This window comes from Tupaia chinensis, unplaced genomic scaffold (genome assembly GCF_000334495.1).
Source record: "Tupaia chinensis unplaced genomic scaffold, TupChi_1.0 Scaffold000216_1, whole genome shotgun sequence".
Taxonomy (NCBI): Eukaryota; Metazoa; Chordata; class Mammalia; order Scandentia; family Tupaiidae; genus Tupaia; species Tupaia belangeri.
Genome location: NW_006159691.1, coordinates 1,461,814 through 1,485,229, shown reverse-complemented (window position 1 = coordinate 1,485,229; position 23,416 = coordinate 1,461,814). Strand labels below are relative to the sequence as shown.

General features: G+C 49.6%; 1 protein-coding gene across 2 annotated transcripts; it reads left to right on the top strand.

The window, feature by feature from the left end:
• The first annotated feature begins 204 nt into the window (after positions 1-204).
• On the top strand, positions 205-20,751 carry SGK2 (serum/glucocorticoid regulated kinase 2). Of its 2 annotated transcripts, none has more exons than XM_006147583.3 (13): positions 205-1,910; positions 2,970-3,029; positions 3,653-3,702; positions 4,449-4,506; positions 4,689-4,772; positions 5,673-5,801; positions 7,083-7,195; positions 7,952-7,988; positions 9,039-9,125; positions 12,567-12,662; positions 13,088-13,243; positions 16,044-16,133; positions 19,741-20,751. In XM_006147583.3, the coding sequence occupies exons 2-13, from the start codon at positions 2,994-2,996 to the stop codon at positions 19,903-19,905; spliced, it is 1,101 nt and encodes a 366-aa protein (XP_006147645.1). In that variant the 5' UTR covers positions 205-1,910; positions 2,970-2,993; the 3' UTR covers positions 19,906-20,751. The 2 variants fall into 2 exon arrangements, with proteins under 2 accessions (XP_006147645.1, XP_006147646.1); XM_006147584.3 differs by having other exon boundaries at positions 206-1,910; positions 5,670-5,801.
• The last annotated feature ends 2,665 nt before the right edge of the window (positions 20,752-23,416 follow it).

The window sequence follows — 23,416 nt, the reverse complement described above, 5'->3', positions numbered from 1 at the left end:
GAGAGGTTTTCGCTATAGGGTGCGTGCGCTCGCCAGACAGAGAGAGACAGAGAGACAGAAAGCGAGAAATCACCCCCCAGGGGGAATGGTCACACCGCAATCCCTTCTCCTCCATTCTCCTCTCGGGATCTTGGGCACATACGCACATGTGCCCAGCGTGAGTTTTAAGCCACCGGGTCCGGGACGCGAACCGCGGTTGACTACGTGTGAGTCCAGCAACATAACCATTACGCTAACTGCTGGTTCCCCTGGCAACTATTCTGAGGAGTTCAGCTGAAAAGGGAAATGGGCCAGTGGGACGGTACCTAGACAGGCGTGTGAGATGAGGACAGGGAGCTATGACTGTGGCGGATATTCCAAAGTGCCCTGTGGTGGGACCTTTGGGTTATTGTTGCCACTGCTGTTTTACTGTTATAGATAGTACTGGTGAAAAGGAGGCCTCGTCAGGGTCTTGTTATTGAAAAGAAATGCCCTTGTCCTGGGTATGTACGTGTTTTGTTTACAGACACCCTGCCGATCTGTATCAGTTCAACATTTCTAGTTTGCTGAAAGATGGAAGGCTCTGATATTGTTCACTAAGGTTTCCTTTGGCCAGCACTCTGGGTCTCCTGCATTTCAGAGCGCACAGAGAGCCTATAGTCACAGGGCTCAGTTCCCTCCCCGACCACTCCCTTGACAACAGCCCCATGGGTCCCTCCCCTGTAGTGTAGTATGGCCACACAGAAAGTTCTAGAACTACAAGGACTGTATTGGGTCCATTAACCCCTTGTTCCCAGGAATACCTGCCCACCTCATTGAACTCCTGGGGAGAGGAAGGGAGTACCTAATGGTCACACCAGGCAGCAAGGCCTTCATGAGTCCAGGTGCCTGCCAGGACCCTGTTTCTTACACAGCAAGAGAGTTCTGAGCCAGCCAGCCTGCCCAGAGCCCTTGAGGGCAGCAGGGTAAGGCCTAAAGGGTCACATGCTCAGCAGTCAAAGACCAAGGACAGCTGGACTGAGCCAGACACCAGGCTCCAGTTTCCTCTGAAAGAGCTGCAGCTTCTTGGGAAGTGAAGGGCTCTTCTTCAGTCCCATGTGGTCTACACAGGGATGGATCCCAGGGACGAAATCTTCTTTCAGACAGGACCCCTACACATGCACATGCACACAGACTTAGACACACACGGAAACTGAATGATGCACACCAGTATGAACACGGACCCACAATGATGTGCCTATTCATGGCCATGTGTCACACGGTCACACACATTAGTAGACACCCACACCCATCTGAAGACACACATAAACACACACATGAGGATTCACACCCCACACAGTGCACACTGACACTAGCCCATTAGTGTCAATAAAGATACACACTGACGCATACTACACAGGGACACTCTGAAGCATGTCCACGCCCACACCACAGACACCGAAAAACACAGCGGTGCACAGTTACAGACACACAGACACATGTCAATGTAAAGGTACAGACCAAGTTGCACTAATACATTCATGGGTCATCTACATGCCGACTCACACGCCGACACACATACCTGAAATACAGAGCTGCCCTGACATGCCAGACAGACATGCACCAAAGCAAATGTATGCACAAAATACACACCGAACACCCTGACCCAGTCAGCACGTTCCGACCAGCCCCAGGGTCTTCAGGGCCGTTCAGGGCTGCCCACATCCTGCACCCCACCCCCAGGGGGAGATGATGTCCTAAGCTCCGCTGGATCCACGTGACATCAACCAGCCCCTCGCTTGCTGGGAGTTCCGAGCTCTGTGCTGGGGCCAGGCCGGCACCAGGCACAGACACTCCAGCCCTTGTTGGGAGAACAGAGAAGCTCTCTTGTCACTGCCAGTCTTCGGCTCCAACTGCTGGTTCTCCCAGAGGCCTCTCCTCAGGCTGTCCAGGTATGTGGGGCAGGGGAAACCAGGCCTGGCCAAAGGGCCCTCAGGGTCCACCCAGGAGAGGGTGTGGCAGTGTGTGTGCTGTCTGCAGGGGCACAGGCTGATGGGCACTGGCTGAGGCCAGGCCGCACTCTTATTCAGGCAGATCTGCAGCTTGGCAGGGCTGAGATTCTCAGAGCAGCCTAGCTGGAGGATCCCTTCCCTTCCCCCAAGAAGGACATGGGGGTGGTGCCTCCAGGACTGTCCTTGTAAAGATGTCCAGGCTCCACAGCTGCCAAGACTATGGTCTTAAGATGCACAGTGTCCAGTAGTGCCCAGGCTCTTGGGTGAGCTCTCAGACCTTAGCCTTGACTTCCAAGCAGAGAAGGAGCTATGGGGGTCTGAGCACCTTGAGCCAGGATCTGGAACCCCAGCTTCCTACCCTTCAGGGCAGAAGCAGGAAAGACACTGTGCTCCTGGCTGCTTAAATCAGCCGATCATGGCCTTCACTGCCTGATGTCAGAGAAACAAGGCCAGTCTCAGGTCTCCCTGTAGCTCTGGCCCACGGCGCCGAGGGCAGCTGCAGTTCCTGGGGCATTGGGCAGAAGTCTCTGTGGCAAGGAGATAAAAGCACAGATCCCAGCTGGGACTGCCCACAGAAATTCAGAGTTGCCAACAGGGCCATAACGGGGCCTGGGAAGCCTGCCTAGCCTTCACCAACGGTATGGGCCTAGGGAATTCTTTTCTGGGCTTCAGGCTCCCCACCCAGCCCTGGGCATCCTAGACTTCTAGAGCTGTCCTGGCTGTCCCCATCCCTTGAGAAGACTCGGCCTAGGAAGGGCCAGCCCTGACCATGCCCCTCCATCCCTCCTGAGATCTTTGGCTGGAAAGACTGGGTCTAGGCAAGATCATTTCTTATCCTATCCATGTAGGAGTTGCTGGCCTCTTGGGTAGGAGCCAGTCAGGCTCTAGCAGGTGCTTGAAGGTGGGGAGGATGGAGAAGGCAGGTGCCTGAAGTCCTTGACAGGTGTAGCTAAGTCCTCAACCCCTGCCTTTCACACCTGTTCCTCCCTGTGCTGCCAGAGCCTACCTGATCACTGCAACGGGATGGACTCCAGCCCAGCCGGGACCCCCAGTCCACAGGTCAGTAGTTATTGGTGTCCCACCCATCACCAGGGACTCACTTCCTCCCAAGGCTGAGGAAATCTATAGACACTGGCCAGCCCAGGGACTGTCCCAGACCAGGAATGGTCCCCCAGGGGTCACTATGAGCTCACAGAAGTAGGCTGTTTGCAAGGTAAACAGAGAGAGATTTGGGCCAGGGCTTTAAGAAGTAGATGGGGTAGAAAAATTGGTTTTGATTGAGAGGACACCTGGGTTCCACTCCCAGGCTGATCGGGTGCGAGACTAGCTGAGCAACAAGAAAGATCAGAGGAACTCTATCACAGGACCAGTTGCAGGTCCGGTAACAAGATCTTGGGAAGCTCCTCTCTGGGCCTCAGTTTCCTAACCTTACCGTTGGCACAGCAGGCAGCAGCCTCCCAAGACTACTGTGAGGAGCAGGTGAGATGATGCCGGGTAGGTGGATGGGCGGGTGGAGAGGTGGGGTGGATAAGTGGGTGGACCGGTGGAAAGAAACAAGGCAGGAAGGCAGGAGGCTAGGAGAGATGGTGGAGAAAGGATTAGGCCCAGGCCAGAGGAAAGGGAGGGGGCCAACGAGCAGAGACCTGCTCACCTTAATCACCTCTGTCTTTCAATGTCTTTAGCTCTCAAGAGCCAATGGGAACATCAACCTGGGGCCTTCAGCCAACCCAAAGTGAGTTTTGGTCTCTCAAGCAACTTTCTACCTGGCTCCTCTCACAATGGGCTCTCCTTGTTTGGACATAAAATTTAAATTCTCTGGTCTAGCGTCCAAGACCCTCTGCTGTCTAAACCCAGATAGCTCTTGCCCATGCTGAGCCCTTTGCTTGGAATGCCTCCACATATCTGCATTGTTAGCTACCCTCCCCTTTTCTTCGGGCCCTTCCCAGACTTTGAGGCCTTCTAGAAGGCCTTGCATGCATGCTGTCTTTTTTCATCTCTTATTGGATCGTTGCTAACTTGAATGTATGCTTCCCTGGGGTGGAGGTGAGTCTTCCAAGCCCTCTCTTGGCTGGGAAAATGTGATATTCTTAAGAGAAGAGGTGCGTTGGCTCTTGGAAGGTGTTCTGTATTTCTCAGCTCTAAGACTAAAAAGAAGCCTGGGGGTTAGCCTTGTTGCCTGGTGGTTAGGGCAGCTGATCCCACATGGCCAACTGTGCGGTTCAAGTCCTGGCCCTAGTCATTCATGTATGTACTGAGCACGTGTATATACACGCCCCAAATCCCAACAGGATGGAGAAACGGAGAAGGGACTGCAATGTGACCTTGCCCTATGGGGTTGGGAGTGCTTTTTCCTCTCCCTCTCTCTGCCTCTCTCTAGCCAAAAAAAAAAAAAATAAATAATAAAACCTGGGTTTGCTGTCAGGCACTGGGCTTCCTAGCCTTGCAAATGCTAATCAATTTCCTTGCCTCATCTCCCAGTGCCCGGCCTACAGACTTCGACTTCCTCAAAGTCATTGGCAAGGGGAACTACGGGAAGGTGAGTGAATTTGGGAAAGCCGGAAGCATGTCTCCCCTTCTGCAGCCTCCCTCACCCCAGGCCTGTCACTTGCATGAGCAGAGAGGGTTCTCATGCTTGCAGAAGGAACACATGTCCCTTCCTGTGCTGTTATCAGGAAATCCAGAGTCATGCATGGGCTTTGCATGTGTGCTTTCACCCAGGTCCTGCTGGCCAAGCGCAAGTCCGATGGGACATTCTACGCAGTGAAGGTGCTGCAGAAAAAGTCCATCCTCAAGAAGAAAGAGGTACCAGCTCAGACATGGCATTTCCTCACCTGCTTCTTGACCCCAATCTTGGGTGGCCTCCAAAGATGGGGCCCCCTCTGAGGAGTCCATGAGGCTGGGTAGTCATAGCAGGGGCTGGGGTACCCACAATGCTGACCTGTCTCAAGGAAGGCAAGTCAAGCCACCTCTTCCTTAGCGCCTGCAGGAAGCCTGGTCCTGGTCTCTGCCTCTATGCTGGAGATACAGGACGTCCAGCCTTCTGCCTTCTCCCTGTGCCAGGCTCCTGGCCTGTGCAATGTGGAAGGCACTCTTTGTACTCTCCAGAGGCCCTTCAAGCCAAGGCCCTCCTAGATTTCTCAGTAACTCAGCTGACAAGAGTCTCTTTAACACGCAACCCCACTAGTAAGACAGAGCAGGCACAAAGAGAAGATTAAATATGAACTTGGGAGACAGTGATTAATATTAACAAGGATGTTGTAGGGGCGGGCTTCCTGAGGGAGGCAACCTTGCCGCTGGCCTTAATAGTAGGATAGCAATGCTCTGAAAAGAGATGGAACATCCAGGCAGGGAAAGGCATGAAGGTGGGTCCCGTGTGGCTTCTCTTAGAGACCTTCCTTGGGGCTGTTCTATGTGGTCACCGTATACGCTTTGCTTTTCACCCAGGGGCAGGGGTTTCTGATCTAGGAGCTGGAACCGTGCCACCATGGAGTGGCTGGGGATGAGGCTGACCATGCTGAGCCCTGAACACTAGGCTAGGAGGCTGGGCCAGGCTCTGAGGGCAATAGGGAGCCACTGCGGGTATTTGAGCAAGGGTATGAGAAATCTCTAGTCAAAACAACCCTCACTAGTGAGGCCATGTGGCTGTGCCAGGATGAAAGGGGCTGTGAGGGCTGTGACCCTGCCTGTGTGACCCCACAGCAGAGCCACATCATGGCGGAGCGCAGTGTGCTTCTGAAGAACGTGCGGCACCCCTTCCTTGTGGGCCTGCGCTACTCCTTCCAGACGTCCGAGAAGCTCTACTTTGTGCTGGACTATGTCAACGGGGGAGAGGTGAGTGGGCCCACGGGGAGACTCCCTGGTGCTGCTGGCTGGGACAGGCTCATCCCACATGCCCACTCTGTACCAAGTTCTAGAAAGATCTCACCTCTTCCTTACCACACGCCCATTTTGTGGCTGAAGAAACTGAGGCTGAAAGAGATAAGTCATGTCCTCAAGGTCTGCCTCCCAGTCATAACGCTTTCTTTTTCTTTATTTTTTTTTTTTTGAGAGAGATGTTTGCTATAAGGTGCATACGCTGGCCGGAGAGATAGAGACAAAGAGACAAAGCATGAAATCACCCGCCAGGGGAGATGGTCATGCCACAATCCCTTCTCTTCCATTCTTTTCTCAGGATTTTGGGCATGCACACACATATGCCCAGCGTGAGGTTAAAGCCGCCCAGTCTGGGACTTGAACTGCAATTGACTACTTGGGAGTCCAGTGACATAACCATTATGCCATCTACTGGACCGCATAACACTCTCTTGCTTTCCACAGACATGCTTCTCAGATGTGGGAAGGCTAATGCTAAGGGGGCTCTGTGATCAGCACTCCCATTTTATATCGTAGGCCACCGATGAATACTCAGTCACTGTGGGAAATGGACCAGAGCTACCTGGGGACCCAGACACACAGCTGAGACAAACTGGGCTCCCTCTGGACTTTCCTCTGTCTCTCTGGGAAAGGAGGTGACATTTAGTGGTGCTTCGCTCAGTGACCCTGTATTTAACGTGTGTGACCTCAGGCTCTTCTATCTAAGGCCAAGAAGGGAGTTTTTGCCCTGCATCCCTAAGCGAAGGCCTTTTCATGACTATAAAACATACCAAGTGATTGGCCCCTGGGCAGCTCTAACCTTGGTTTGACTGCCTTAATCATCATATCGCTTGAGTTGAAAGAAAAGCTCATCTTTGAACCACCCAGGTTTAAATCCCAACTTTGCTAACTGAGAGTTATGTGACCTTGGACAAGTCACTTTACTGCTCTGACCCCTCCCCATTTCTTCTTACATAAAACTGGCATCAGATTCGCTATTTTGAAGGTTGTCACAGGGATTAAATGAGATAAGAAATGTGCAAGGGCCTGCCTTGGAGTGTAGCACACAGTAGATGCTTAATCAATACTAGTTAACCTTCCACCCTGAGACTGCTCTGAGGGCGGGGGGCCATGTGCCTCCCTGGTATAAGTACACTGCAGCCCGGCAAGGGGGGAGCCAGGCTGGCTGCACAGGCCCCTGCTCCGCCCTGGGAGTGCCCAGTCTGCAGGCGCTTCTCTCACTTTCCTCCTCCCTTCCAGCTCTTCTTCCACCTGCAGCGGGAGCGCCGGTTCCTGGAGCCCCGGGCCAGGTTCTATGCCGCAGAGGTGGCCAGCGCCATCGGCTACTTGCACTCCCTCAACATCATTTACAGGTGAGGCCGGCCTGCGGCTCAGAGCCAGGCCTTGCCCTTCTTGCTCCAGACTCCAGGGGTTGGGTGGACCCCTATTTCCTGATGAACTCCTGGTGAACTTGGTCCTTTGGAGAGGGCCCACCAGCTGGGGTAAGGCTAGGGCTCCTCCTTCCCCTCCCTCGGCTAGCTGAAGCCTCCAGAAAGAGTCCTCCACCAGGACCCTCGTCTCCAACTGCCCTCACTGAATGCCGGGAACACCCAGAGCTCTTTTCTTTTTAAAATTTAAGTTTTGTTTTGTTTTTGTTTTTAATTTGCCAGAGGACACATTTACCAGAGAGCGAAAACAAAAAAGCACCCTCATTTGGCATGGTCACACCACAGTCCCCTCTCCTCCATCTCTCCCTTCTGTCAGGAGTGTGGGCGCACACACACACCCATCATGTATTTCAAGCCACCAGGTCCAGGACTGGGGCCTTGCAGTTGGCCATGTGGTATCCAGATGTCTTTACCACCACAGTATGGGCTGACCCAATTTTATTAAGGTTTTTAAGAAATTCATTTATATCTTCCAGGAGTAAGAGAGAAAGAGAGAGAGCACTTCCAACAGGGTCCTGAGGCTGTGATTCACGCCCAACCCAGATCATGGGCACTCGTATGCCTGGTGTACTCAGGGAGATCCCTGGACTTGAACCAGGAACCTTCCCATGTGGGTGCCTCACAGAGCACTGCAATCTACCACTGTGCCACCATATGGCCCCTTTGCTCTATTCTCTGCAGGGACCTGAAACCAGAGAACATTCTCTTGGACTGTCAGGTTGGTTGAGTATGTGCACACATGTGTATTGGCATGGCTGTGCATGTGTACTAATCGTGAGTCTGTGTGCATGAGTGTACATGCATTGTATAGGCATATATATGAGTAAAGGATGCATTCAAATACATGTGTTCAGGTGTGTACACATGCATACAAGAGGACTTCAAAAAGTTCATGAAAAAATGGAATTAAATATTGGTTTTGGTGCAAAAGATATTGAAATCCATGTATAGTTTTCATGACACACATTTTCCACAAACATTTTATGTATGTGTGTTGTGTGCGCACATGACTATGCATGTGTGTACGTGCATGTGTGTATGGAATCCATGCAAGGCAGAGCCAGGAGCAGGCCAATGGTTTTTATAGCCTCCCATGTCTTAGACTGCATTTCCCGGAAACAGACTCAGAAACGCAGAGGTGAGTACAGGGGTTTATTAGGGGTCTCAAAAGGCACACTTTAGGGGATGAAGAAGACAGGATTGTCTGTCTGGCTGTGCTGTGAGGGAGGCCTTAGCTGGTCTTAGATGTGGGGAGGCCATGCTGAGATGGCTCTTTGGGATTGTCCCAGATTGAGGCAGGGAGGCTGGGTCTTTGTGCCCCTGCAGTGACCAGGGAGGGGATGTTACTGGGTGAGGACTGTGTCCCAGCAGCAGGGGGTGGGCATGCAGGTCTGGAAGAAGGGATCTGGGTGGACCCTGGCAGTATCCACTCACTCCACCCTCCCACCTGGCTACCACCCAAAGGGGTGGTTGCTTTCTGAGCCCCCAGCTCTCTATTAAGGGGAATGCTGCCTAGCAAGAACATCCCAGAGCTGCCACTGTTATGGGGTGAGTTGAGTCTGGGACGAGCTAGGGGGCAGAGAAGTGGGACATCGTGTCGCCACCTTGGGCCCAGTCTAGGAGCCCTGAATCTGAGTGGAGCCTTCAGCCTGTGCCCAGCCATCAGGCCCCACAGCTGCTGCCCTGGCATGTAGCATCTGATCGGGGGGCTGGGGCCGGCCATCTTGGATCAGATCACTCACTTGTCCCTGCTTTCCCTCATCTTCAGGGACATGTGGTGCTGACAGATTTTGGCCTCTGCAAGGAAGGTGTAGAGCCTGAGGAGACCACATCCACGTTCTGTGGCACCCCCGAGGTAAGCGTAAGCCAGGAGAGGGCAGACCACCAGTGACTGAGGCCACAGCTCCTGATCTGAGGAGGTTACAGCTGAGGGACTTGCTCCTCAGATCCAAGCACTTCACCTGAGCTGACTGTTCACTGAGCCTTGGTTTCTGCACCTGTGTAAGGTAGGCACCAGCTCTAGGGCTACCAAGACCTAGCTGGCTAGCTGTTAGTGAACCTGCACAGCAATGCTGTCCAATAGAAATAGAAACAGAGGGCCGGCCCTGTGGCTCTGTGGTTAGGGGAACTGGATCCCACACGGCCAACCACAGTGTTGGCTTGAAAATCATGCTGGGCACATTTGCATGTGTGCCCAAGATCCAAGGAGGAGAATGGAGAAGAGATTGTGGTGGGCCATCCCTCCTGGGGGGTGATTTCTCACTTTCTCTCTCACTGTCTCTGTTTCTCTTTCTCTCTGGTGAGCGGTGAAATTAATTTTAATAATATATTTTATTTAGTCGAATACACAGCAAATATTCTCCTTCCAATATACAATCAATATTAAAATTGCTAAAATATTTTACTTCTCTTTTTCTAACCCAGTCTTTGAAGTCTGGCTTGTATTTTACACTTAGAGCCCACCTCAAGTCAGCCCGTCATGTTAAACGTTTGATAGCCAGCTGTGGCCAGTGGCTACTGTCCTGGACAGCACTGCCTTGCCTGGTGAAGTCCATGTGGAGGAGGACCTGGCCAAGGAGTTAGGATCAGGGCTCAGGGTGCCGCAGCAGAAAAACACAACACTCTGGAAGGCTGGCCTACGTGGGAGGGCTCCCATTTCGGATAGGGGGACCTCCCTGATATGCAGAGTGTTCACGCCCACATTCAGGGCTTGGCTGAAGCTGGGGGTGAATGGAGGCTTCGAGACCCCTACTGGGGGTGCTGTCTGTCTCTTTCTCTCTCTGTTTCTCTCATTCATGGAAGAAATCTAATGAATGGACTTTTTTGAAAAAATCAGCATTCGCAAGTATAAAACATAGGTCTCCCTTTTCTTCTGGCCGGCAGGAGCCTGGAGGGTTAAAACTTGCGGGTCTCAGCAGTTACTCACACATGTCTGTCCAGCCAAGGCCTCCCTGAAGCCCCAGAGTTAAAAATCTTTCATTGAGCTCCCACCAGCCTTAGACCTTGGACCCTGAACCCAAAGGGGGTCCCCAGTGACTTGGCAGACATCATGGTAGGGGCAGAGGGCTGAGGCAGCAGATCTGTGGAGTTCCTCCCACCTGGCATGGGTAGGACTTTAGCTGCTCTTTCTCTACATGCTTGAAGAGCTGGATCCCAGAGCTCACCTCATTCTGTTCTGTTCTGCTGGGCAGGTGGCCTCTCTGAGCAAGGGACATCGTCTGGGAAAAGACGTTCACTGGACAAAACTGGTCCCCTAGAGTGGGGCGTCGCTGTCTGACAGCCCAGTCATCTCTTCCTAGGACACTGCCAGGGGAGGGTCACAGGGGATGTGGACACTGGTTCACGCAGAAGACGCGTGGCCCCAACATAACACTTCTGTGACTTATCACTGCCCTGGGGTCAGGGAGCACAGACAAGCAAGCACAGTTGTCCCATCATCTGAGGGCCTGACTGTAGATTAGCACATAACCTTTTGTTTTATTTTGTTTTGTTTTTAGATATTTTGCCATAGGGTGCTGACCAGAGAGAGACAGAGAGGGAGGGAAAGTGAGAAATCACCCCCTAGGGGGGATGGCCACAATCTTTTTTCCTCCATTCTCCCCATGGGATTTTGGGCATACACACACACGCGAGTGCACGCACATACCCAGTGTATTTCTCAAGCCAGGTCCAGGACTCTAACTGCAGAGTTGGCCATGCGGGATCCAGTGCCTTAACCACCACCCCACCTGCTGGCCTCAACACATTTCCTTTTAAAAACAACAAAAAAGTTTATTTATTTATTTCTTCCATGAGTGAAGGAAATGGAGGAGAGACAGAGAGAGAGAAAGAGAGAAAGAGAGACATCACCCTAAACAGAGTCTAATGCCACAGTCCACCCCAGCCTTCAGCCAGTGTCAGATCATGGGTACACATGTACCTGCTATACTCAGGGAGGTCTCTGGACTAGAACTGGGAACTGTCCCATGTAGAATTGCTTCACAGAGCTTCGTGTCCCACCACTGCAACATCATCCAGCCATGGCACATCCTTAAAACAGTCCCAGGAGGGATTCTGCTTCATCCTCTTGTAGATGAGGAAACCAGGGTTCTGGAGGCGAAACGACTTACCTGCAGACACACGCTAAGCAGGGCTCAGGTCCATGCGATCTGCCTTTTGGAGACCCACTCGGGCTCTCAAGTTAGCTCTACCTGCTGCCACCCCCTCTTCAGTGGCACACACACCCAGCTAAGAGGTCACCAAGCCCTCAGGTCAGCAGGCAGCACAGTTCAGGTCCTCTCCTTATGCAAGGCATGCATGCATGGCGTGTGTTCATCTGTCACGTGAACTCAAGTGTCACCTTCTTCTTCCTGACCCTCTGCCCTGTCACTAAGGCGTTCAGCACAAGTAGGTGCCACCTTTACTTATGCCCTCTCCACTTGTCTGCCCCTGCGCTGTGACACTGCTCCCAGGATACTGACAGCCCCTTGGATGCCTTGGTCCAAATTAGTAATAGAAGAAGGAACTCCCTCAGGGCAAGCTGGTCAGAAAAAAGTACAGCTTTTGGAGCCAGTAAATGGCGTAGCAGTTACACTGCATTTCCACATGGCTGACTGTGGTTTGAGTCCCAGACCTGGTAGCTTGAAAATCGTGCCAGGCATGTGTGTGCGCACCCGAGATCCTGAGAAGAGAATGGAGGAGAAGGGGTTGTGGTGTGGCCATCCCCATTAGGGGGGTGATTTCTCACTTTCCTTCTCACTGTCTCTTTCTCTCTGTCTCTCTCTCTGGTGAGCACATGTGCCATAAGACAGAAACCTCTTTAAAAAAGAAAAAAAGAAAAAAAAGTACAGCTTTATTTATTTTTTTATTATTATTTTTTAGGTTTTTGCTATAGGGTGCATGAGCTTACTGAAGAGAGACAGAGGGAAAATGAGAAAACCCTCCCAGGGAAGATGGCCACGCCATAATCTTTTCCTCCATTTTCTTCTCGGGATTTTGGGAATATACACACATGTGCCGGATATTTCTCTGAACTAGAGTTATAGCTTGGTGAATGGGTCATAGCTGGAAACAGAGCTTCCTCACCTCTTCGGCTGGTACTTTTTTGTAGTGCATGGCATGTGTGACTATGTAGGGCAGTCCTGCCTAATTTTCTCTGTGTCCCCAGCCAAGGGCCTCACATGAATGGATGCTCAATTAACATGCACGGCCACGTGGCTATGACAGCAAGATCAAGCATCAATGGTCTTTCTCCTCCTTTACAGAGGGGGCAACTGAGGCTGAGGGTCTCTCAGATGAGTGCCTTTCTTTCTAACAGTACTTGGCTCCCGAAGTGCTTCGTAAAGAGCCTTACGACCGGGCAGTGGACTGGTGGTGTTTGGGGGCAGTCATCTACGAGATGCTACATGGCCTGGTGAGTGTGGTGTCGCCATCTGAGAGACATCTGACTTTGGGTAGAGCTGGGGTGGGTCTGTCCTCTATGTGGCTTAATCCCTCGAGCCTTGTCTTCTCATCTGAAAGCTACTGCTTCTGTCAAAGGATGGTGATGAGGCTGGGATCAAATAGAGGTGAAAGTCTAAAGACGGTGCACAAACCAGGTTAAGAGATGGGGAAGCTTGGTAAGGTCATACTGGTGGGAGGAGATATCTGGCCTTCCCAGTAGCCCTTTCCACTGTGCTGAAAGCCTTGAGGCCCTGGCTGTCCAACCTGCCACGTGAGCCATTATGTAAGACATGGTCTGGCCGAGCTCTCTTAGCTACCTAGAATGCTCTGAGTCTCCTTCTGACCTGTGCCCCGTTGAGCATGTGTCATCCTCCAGCTCTCTCCTTCTCTCTCCAGCCGCCCTTCTACAACCCAGACATTTCTCAGATGTATGAGAACATTTTACACCAGCCACTACAGATCCCGGGGGGCCGGACAGTGGCTGCCTGTGACCTCCTGCAAGGCCTTCTCCACAAGGACCAGAGGCAACGGCTGGGCTCCAAAGCCGACTTTGTAAGTGACCTTCCAGCAGAGGGCTCTCAGCTTCCTGCAGAGGCAGCTCAGGCACATCTTCCTACCCCCTAAGGCCAGGCGAGGCTAACTTGTTTGTTTGGAAATTCACTACTGCTTTTAGCTGACTACTGTCTAACTCTTTCAGCCAACCAATCTTTACTGAGCACCTGCTATGGTGTAATATTGAGCTAGGTGCTAGGGATCCCATAGACTGGGTCTCTGCCCTTAGCAAGCTTGGTGGAGGCCACAGAAAGCAAAGAGTATACATAATTACCACGAAGTATGATGAGCACCAGGAAGGAAATGAACAATGAACTGAGCTAAACAATGGGTGTGTGTGTGGGGGGGGAGGGGTAATTCACACTGGCCTGCTCAGGAAGGTGACAATGAAGCTGAGACCTGAAGGAAGAGAAAGCGCCTATCACAGAGAGATTGGGCGAGGCCCCCAGGTACAGGGTGCAGTACGTGTAAGCTTCCTGTTGTGGGAGCAAGGGGCATGGTAACACTTCAGGTGTGTTGATGAGTGCTGATCAGGGAAGTGGCAAGACTCAGTTTAAGTTTTTTTCTAGCTTACTGCAGGGCATGTGTACTCACCAGAGAACGAAAGAGAGAGAGACACACACAAAGAGAGAGGAGAGAAAGTGAGCAATCACCCCCCCCAGGGGATAGTCATACCACAATCCTGTCTCCATTCTCCTCCCGGGATTTTTGGGCATGCATACACACATGCCCAGTGTGTTTTTCAAGCTTCTGGGTCTGGATCTTGGACCACACAGCTGGTCATGTAGGATCCAGCTGCCTCAACTACCACGCCACCTGCTGGACCCTGACTTAAGTTTTTAGAAGGTTCTTTTGGCTGCTGTGCAGAGAATGACTGGACTTGCTTTTCATAATTATCTGGGCACTTCCTCCTTGTCAGACTCCTGGCTGGGCATTTGGGATAAAGAGATAAATCATTAATAGTCTGTTCCCTTAACAAATTCTTGATTTTTTAAAAAATTAAAATAGCACTCTAAAATTAACCTTACATTCCTTACTCAATAGAAGATATAGTAATTTGGATTTATAAAAAGAAGGTGACATTGGGATCAGTAGTTAATGTAATGGCTGTCGCTAGACTCCCCCCATGTAGTCGACTGCGGTTCGAGTCCCGGACCCAGAGGCTTAAACTCACGCCGCGCGTGTGTGCGTGCGTGCCCAAGATCCCGAGAGGAGAATGGAGGAGAAGGGATTGCCGTGTGGCCATCCCCCCTGGGGGGTGATTTCTCGCTTTCTATCTGTCTGTCTCTTGCTGTCCATCTGGTGAGCGCATGCGCCCTATAGCAAAAACCTCTCCAAAAAAAAAAAAAAAAGAAAAAGAAAAAGAAGGTGACACTACTCTTCTCTTCTAGCCATTTGTCTTCTTTTCTAGCAGAGTGGTTAAGACACAGGGACCATGACATAGACTATCTGGATTCAGATCCCTCCCACCACCATGATGGCAGGACCATGGGCATGGTGCTCAGTTTCTCTTTAAGACACTCAGTTTCCCTGTCTGTAATCATGGCACTGCATTTGTTATAAAGACCAAATAAATCAACATATACAAAGTGCTTAAACTAGTGCCTGACACATAGTAAGTGCTTTTTAAGTATTTATACCAAAAGCTCGATAGGACAGATACCTTGTGAAGTGAGCAATGTTTGAGAGCATTTGCCTACTCGATCCCTGGCCAGCTTCAAGTACAGAGGCTTCCATGGAGATAGGTTCCCTCCTGGAAACCTGTCTCTTATATAATACACACTATTTTTAAAACAAGTCATACATTCACATAGATCAAAATTTAAAGGATGCAAAAACATCCAGAAAACATTCCTCCCACCACCCGGTTCCTCAACCTAAAGACAACCAGTGTTACTGATTTCTTGGGTATTCTGGAGTTATCTTGGATCTGGGCTTTTTAATCAGTCTGCTGAGGATGAGGGGTACAGGCAGTCAGAGAATCTTATTTCTTCTGACTGATGATGTGTACACTCTGGAGAGAGACCCAGAGAGAGGGAAAGTGAGAAAGCACTCCGACACCCTGTGGGGCCTGTCACACTGTTATGCCTTCTCCACTTTCCAAACCTTTCAGGGCAATATTGGGTGCGCACACACACACATGCCCAGTGTGTTCTTCAAGCCACCAGGTCCAGGATTCAAACTGCACAGTAAGCCATGTGGGATCCAGCTGCCTTAACCTTCATGCCACGGGGTGGCCCTAGAAAATAACTTTTTTTTTTGAAAAATGAAGATAGAGAGAGAGTGAGGGTCCTGCTAGGAGGGGAGGAAGGTGATGCCAGCATGTTTTTGATTAGGGAAGAAGTAGTGACAGACACATCCCAGGGTTGAGTCCTAAACTCCATGTCTCTGGGACTCTGGCCTCTTTCCTTGAGTCTTTATTTCTCAAACCTTCCTTAGTGAGTTGATTTGGCCTGTTTCTCTGGTTTGCATTCTGGAACACTCAACACCTACTGAGGCAGAGTTAAGGTCTCCAAGCTTCTTCTGTGACACACCATCCCACCCCAAACAGGTGTAGGTGCTCAGTAAGTAGTTGTAGAATAAACAAATGCTGTGGGGGAGAGGGGTTTGGAGACTAGCTGACGGTGGAGAGAGAGGCCTGGCTGGCTGTGAAGCACTCTTTCCCAGGAAACCAGCCAGAACCACAAGTTACTTTCCAGTTGCCAGCCAGTTGCCAGTAGAACTGGAGCTCTGGAGGGTGCAGGGATGGGGTGGGAGCACCTGTGGAGAGGCCGCCTCTGAGACCACCTTCTTCCTGCAGCTTGACATAAAGAACCATGTATTCTTCAGCCCCATAAACTGGGACGACTTGTACCATAAGAGGCTGACTCCACCTTTCAACCCAAATGTGGTAAGAAGTTAAAGCATTCTAGATTCTGACTTTCTGGAGGTGGTGGGAGCTTGGAGGGGATCTGGGACAACTCTATACAGGGTTTAAGAGGCTCAATGATTCGTCTGTGGCCACATAGTAAGTTAGAGACAGAAGGAGTTCTAGAACCCACAAGCAGTAACTGCTAGTCCTGTTCTTGGAGAAGAAACCCTTTGTCTCAGTACCAATAACCCTCTCTGCAGGGCCTTTTGAAGTTTGTAAAGTGCTCTGTGATACGTAGCATAGCCAGGCAGGGCTAAGCCCTATGGAGCTATTCTTATCTTTCTCTATTTTTAGGCTTGTTTCCTGATAATAAAAATGACATATATTCCTTGTAGAAAGTGTGTAAAATGAAGAAGTTTGAAGCAGCAGGGCAGAAATGCTCAAGAGAAACCTCTGTGGACATATTTTTTTCTAATCTTTTTTTCTTTTTTCAATTGCCAGAGGGTGTTCATACTCACCAGAGAGAGATGAAGATGGGGGTGGGGGTGGGGGTAAAAGTGCTCCCCCCCCCAAATGGGGCATCGTCCCCACAATCTCTCTCCTCTACTTCTCCATCCTGTCAAGAGTTCGAGCATGCTGGGCAGAACCTGAACCATGGTTGGCCATGTGGGATCCAACTCCCTTAACAACTAGGCCCTCTAGTTTTTTCTTTTTCTTTTCTTTTCTTTTTTTAGTTTGCTATAGCGTGAGTGTATTTACTGGAGAGAGACTGGCTGGAGGGAGCAGGGCATCTGAGAAATCATCCCCAAAGAGAGCAAGACCATGCCAGAAAAACAATTATTATTGGGGCCAGCAGGTGGTGTGGTGGTTAAGGTGTTGGACTCCCACATGGCCCACTGCAGTTTGAGTCCCAGAGCTGTTGACTTCCTTTCTCAATTTCCCTCTCTCTATCTCTGACTCTCTCTGGTCAAATTTAAAACAAAATATTCTTCTTAAAAAAACTGTCATTATGGGAACCAGCAATTAGCGTAATGGCTATGTCGCTGGACTCCCACATAGTCGATCGTGATTCGTGTCCCGGACCTGTTGGTTTAAAACTCATGCCGGGCGCGTGTGTGTGCGTGCCCAAGATCCCGAGAGGAGAATGGAGGAGAAGGGATTGCGGCGTGACCATCCCCCCTAGGGGGTGATTTCTCGCTTTCTGTCTCTATGTCTCTCTCTGTCTGTCTGGCGAGCGCACGCGCCCTACAATGAAAATCTCTAAAACAAACAAACAAACAAACAAAAAACCTGTCATTATTTCTCCAAGTCATAGACAACTTTATAAACATCATTTTTAGTGGCTGCATGATATTTCAATCCTATGTTGGTGATGTAATTTACTCAACCGTATTCCAAATGGTGAACTCAGGCTATTGTGTATTTTTTTTTTTTTTTGAGAGGTTTTTGCTGTAGGGTATGTGTGCGTGCCAAAAAGACAGAGACAGAAAGTGATATATCACCCCGCTAGGGGGTATGGCCAGGCCGCAATCCCTTCTCCATTCTCTTCTTGGGATCTTGGGAATGCACACACGTGTGCCTGGCATGAGTTTAAGCCACTGGGTCCAGGACTTGAACTGCAGTCGACTACATGGGAGTCCAGCGAGGCTATTTTCATTTTTTTCTCTACCATAATGTGTTGATGAACTTCTTTAAAAATATGTCTTGGGGAGACCAGCACTTAGCATAATGGCTATGTCACTGCACTCCCATGTAGTCAACTGTGGTTTGAGTCCCGGACCCAGTGGCTTAAACTCATGCTGGGCATGTGTGCGTGTGTGCCCAAGATCCTGAGAGGAGAATGAAGAAGGGATTGCAGTGTGGCCATCCCACCTAGGGGGTGATTTCTCACCTTCAGTCTCTCTGTCTCTCTCTTTCTGGCATGAGCATGTGCCCTATAGCAAAAACCTCTCAAAAAAAATATGTCTTGGGGCCAGTAGGTGGCATAGTGGTTAAGGCGCTGGACTCCCAGATGGCTGACTGTGGTTCAAGTCCTGGACCTGCCAGCTTGAAACTCACTCTGGGCACATGTGCACACATGCCCAAAATCCTGAGAGGAGAATAGAGAAAGAACTGTGGCATGGCCATTCCCCCTGGGAAGTGATTTCTTGCTTTCTGTCTCTTTATCTTTCTCTGTCTGGCAGGCACACATACACTGTAAGTTTTTTAAAAAAAGAAAACAAACAAACAAAAGAAAGCCGAATAGGTCTTTGCCCAGAGTTTTTAAGATGGATTCCAGATGATTGCCAGGTCAAAGAATGCAAGCATTTTTAGGTTCCCCATTCATGGTGCCTATGCACTGACTGTAAAAGAGAACAACTTATTCGTGCTGGTGGTATCTGCTGCAGAGTTCTCACCTTTCCCTCTACAGCTTGTGTCATTTATTATTATTATTATTATTATTTTTTGGAGAGGTTTTTGCCATAGGGCGTGTGGGCTCTCCAGAAAGACAGAGAGACAGAAAGTGAGAAATCACTCCCCAGCGGGGATGGCCACACCGCAATCCCTTCTCCTCTATTCTCCTCTTGGGATCTTGGGCATGCACATACACACGCCCGGCGTGAGTTTAAGTCACCAGGCCCAGGACTCGAACCGCAGTCAATTACATGAGAATCCAGTGACATAGCCCCATTACGCTAACTGCTGGTCCCTGTCATTATTATTTTTTACTTTGCAAATTTGGTATATATAAAATAGAAATTCTTACTGTTTTAATTTATATTTCTTTCTCTCTCTCTCTTTTTTCTTTTGCTATAGGGTGTGTGTGCTTGCCAGAGACAGAGAATGAGAGAGAGAGAGAGAGAGAGAGAGAGAGAGAGAAATCACATCCCCCCCAGCACGTTCTCCTCCTCTAGTCTCTTTGAATTTTGGGCACATACACATACATGCATAGTGTGATTTCCAACCTCCCAGGTCCGGGACTCAAACTGTAGAGCTGGCCACGTGGGACCTGGTGCCTTAACCTTCATGTCACCTTCTGGCTCTTATATATTTTCCTTTTTTTAAGTTTTACTTATTTATTTCTTCTCTGAGCAAAACAGACTGTGTATATCCAACAGGGTCTTGGCACTCTGATCTCCCCTCAGCCAGCGCCAGGTCATGGGCACCTGTGTGTCTGGTTTACTCAGGAAGGTCTCCAGACTTGAACTGGGGACCCTTTCATGTGGGATTGCCTTATAGAGCTGCCTGGTCCCAATTTGTAATTCTTTGATTTATGGTCCAGATAGTTAGTTTTCAAGTATTACTTAGACATGATAGTATGAGAGTTCTTCAAAAAGTTCGTGCAAAAGATTTATTATGAAAAAAGCCATGCATGTATTTCAATTTTAAAAGATTTTTGTACCAAACTAAACTCATACTTTAATACCCTTGTGGGATTTCTGGGTGCTCAGTAAGTATATGTTAACTGACTGGTCTGAGAGTTGGTATGAGCAGGTGAGAGTGCCAGGGATCAAATATGTGAAAATAAGTGTCTAAGATAAATGCATGGGAAAGTGACAGTTAAGTCCGGATGACTGGGAGGCAAGGCCCGTCATCTGTCTTGGAGGCTTTGGGGCTCCTTCGGCATTTCTGGTGTTTCCTTCTCATCTTTGCCTCATTCTGACAGGCAGGACCTGCTGACTTGAAACACTTCGACCCAGAGTTCACACAGGAAACTGTCTCCAAGTCCATTGGCTGCACCCCTGACACTGTGGCCAGCAGCTCTGGGGCCTCCAGTGCATTCTTGGGGTTTTCCTACGCACCAGAGGAAGAGGACATCTTGGATTGCTAGAAGAGAAGTGCCTGTGGAAGCTCTGAGATCAGCTGGCATTAGTAATCACCTTCAGCTGCTAGTGCCAGAGACTGCATGAAACAATGGCTGAAGAGAAACAGGGTTTTTGTTTTGTTTTCCCCCCACAGCAGAAAAGAAAAGCATCAGATGATCCAAGGCTGGTACAATAGGTCATTGAATGGTCAGCTACTGTCTTTCCGCTCTGCCATCTTTGGCTTCCAGTTGGTTGCCACACGATGCCTACTGGAGCCCTGGCCACCATTTGTATTCTAGGCAGAGAATGGGGAGGGGGAGTAAAAGGGCACATGTAAGAACATTCTCAGAAGTCCCCACCCTATGGCTTCTGCTTACATCTCATGACACACCTCTATGTCGTAGAAACTTATTAGCTGGGCTTGTGACTACCCTAGTAACAAAGCAGTTCAGACACTAAGGGGGAAAGGGAAGCATGTTGGGTAGGTAACTGTCCCAGCCCACGGAACAATCGAGCAGGGTGCCTGAGTGAAAGAGCGGAGGTCTGGAACTGGCGCAGCGTTACAGGTAACCAGCACTTTCCCAGGGGGGGTTCCTGGTGTTTGGCCTTTGCTCTCAATGATAGATGGAAGAGCTGTAATAAGCCTGCAGGGCATTGCCCAACATCTCCTACTGTTCCATATTGATGGTGTCTTTGTTGTGGGTGGTATTGGTCATTTGTAACCAGGTTTCAATGCCTGGCATCGGAGCCCTTTCCTAGATTCAAGGAGTTCCCTACTTTATGAGCCTAGATGAGGGGCACTACCTACCTCCACTTAAGAGTAGCTGAAAACATGATACCGACTTTCTCAGACTTCGCTGAACTAGGGCAGTCATGCAGGTCAGGGATGCACCCTTGCGATGCTTTGACTCGAGGAGAGACTGGTAGCTGCGGTGATGGTAGCCAAGACACGAACGAGTTCCTGGTGTACAAGTGGCGGCAACACAAACTAAGCTGCAGTGATTGGTGCTCGGCAGCAGCAACTGCAGCTGCTTCCTCATCAGACCAGCGCTGTAGTGTCCGTTCTAGAAGCCTCCGGCTCCCTTTTCCAGATTTCCCAATGATTTCAAGAGATTCTGATTCTTTTTCTTTTTCTTTTTTTAAGTTTATTGTTATAGGGCAGGTATGGTCACTGGGGAGGGGAGAGACAGAGAGAGAAGGAGAGAGAGAGAAATCACCCCCCCGCCCCTGTGATTTTCTTCCATTCTCCTCTCAGGATTTTGGGCACACATGCACACCCGCCCAGCGTGTTTCTCAAGCTGCAGGGTCTGTGATGCAAATCTCTCAGTTGGTCATGTGGGATCCAGCATCTTCACCACTCCGGCACCTGCTGGCCTGTTTCTGATCCTTTTAACACACTCCCTTTTCACTTAGTTGGCCAAAGTCAGCTTAAGAATGACTGCCTATGCTGGGCCAGTTTCTGTGTTAGACCCTTCAGGTCTGTTACCAGTTTCACTCAAACAACCTTAATGTAAAAATGACTATCCATTTTTCACCAGTGAAGAAGCAGTCAGGGAAAGTGTTTCATGTCTGAAGGTCACATAGCTAATATGGGCTAGAGCCAGAAAGTGGAGCCATGTAAGCTGGCTCTGGGGCTCTCACACTTAACCTTTGTGCTGGTCTGCCCTCACTCTGGCTGGTAGGGTAGGTCCAAGCAGAATGACTGTTCAAAGCTCAATGACAGCTGAATCAAGAGCTGGCTGGAAGGCAGGTGGTGCTAATCAGCATCCTGAAGAGGAAACTCTCTCTCATGGTCTGAGCCTGGCTGTCAAGTTCACTCTGTGAGCCACCTCGCATGGGAAGCCAGGTCTTGGACACAGCCACAGGTAGCTGCAGACTTGGTGGCCGGCACTTCCTGGCTGTGCACGGATCTCCATGTGTTCAAGATTAGTCTCTTTTTGTTTTTGCTACAGGGTGTGTGCTCCATCCCCCCCCCCCCCTTTCAGGGTAGATGGCCATGCCACAATCTTTTCTTCTTTGGGGATTTTGGGCACATATGCACCTGGCCTTTTTCAAGCTGCGGGTCTGGGACTCTGGACCACACAGCCGACCATTTGGGATCCAGCTGCTTTAACCTCCATGCTGCTGGCCTGAGATGAGTTATTTTTAAAGATTATTCTGATCAGCCAGGAAGTACCTCATGAATTCAGGACACCTTGCACTAGTGGGATGGATCATGCTGATTTATCTGTGATCAAATGTTTTTTTTTTTTTTTTTTCATAAACCTGCAGCAGCTTACACTTCAAGATCACCTCATTAGCTTTTGGTTTGGGCACAAGGGGAACTTTCTTAGGATCAGTGCATACTGGTGATTTTATTGCCCTTTCTCCTTAACTCAGTTCCCCTCTGTTTTTGTCTACCCAGACTACTACCCCAGGAATAGTGGGGGACAAGGCTGGGAGACCATGGGAAGAAAAAAAAAAAACATCAAATGACATTGACCTATTGGAGATCAAAGCTGAGTCACAAAAAGCTAATATTAAGCTTCAGCATGTGCTGAAAGCTCTGAAATACCAATTTTCATCTTCCTAGTGCCTGTTAACTGCTAAACGTGGAACATGAGAGGTAAAAATCCCAAGTTTGCAAACCAAAGTAACAAGAGTATATTTGTCAGAAACATATTGTCAAAAGTACACAATCAGCTATGGGCTGTGAAACACGTTCTACCTGTGATTTTAAAATCACAAACTTTTCCCACCAGGATAGAAAATAAAGCAAAATTTTGGTATTGAACTGATCATGCTACTTCTGTGTTTACTGAGCACATTTCACGTTTTACATATGTAAGCATTCTCTACAAGTCTCAACTAGAAACCAGCACTTAGGAATTATTAACCTCACTTTATACATAGGAAACATTCACTCAGATTAAGCAATTTGCCCAAGGTCACTCAGCTGGGACAAGGCACAGCCAGGAAACTGAATTTGGTGGCAGCTGATTCTAAAACCTTTCCTTTTTCTACAACCTCCAACAGTGGGAGCAGTGCTCTGGCAGGTGTTCTTTTGGTCTTCTAGCAAACACTGCCCGCAGACAGACAGGATTTCAAGGACTGTCCCAGCCCTCAATTGGCACAGGGTACTGGCTCTCCATTTCTATTTGTATTCCTAGTTGCAGACCGTATTCACCCACATTTGCACCAAGATACAGCAACCCCAAGGATTCTCGATCACCTTCTCCACTTTTTACATTTCCAGTCATTGCGAAAAAACAACTGAGTTGTGTGTTTTCATATCTGAAACTTTAATACTCTGTCCATGTTGATTGAAGACAAAAACGGTAACTGAAACTCCCAGATGTTTCTACATTCATCGGTTTGAACCTTCGAGGTTGCTACAGCTGGTACACAAATCCACACCGCTCCCAAGGCAGGCAGAGAGCGCTTCCCCGGGGAGGAGTGGCTCGATTATGGCTGCAGGCCCAAGTCATGGCGACCGCAGGTCAACCTGTGTGTGTGCCGGCTCTCTGGCACACGTTGGTCCTTCCGTCCGAAACGCTC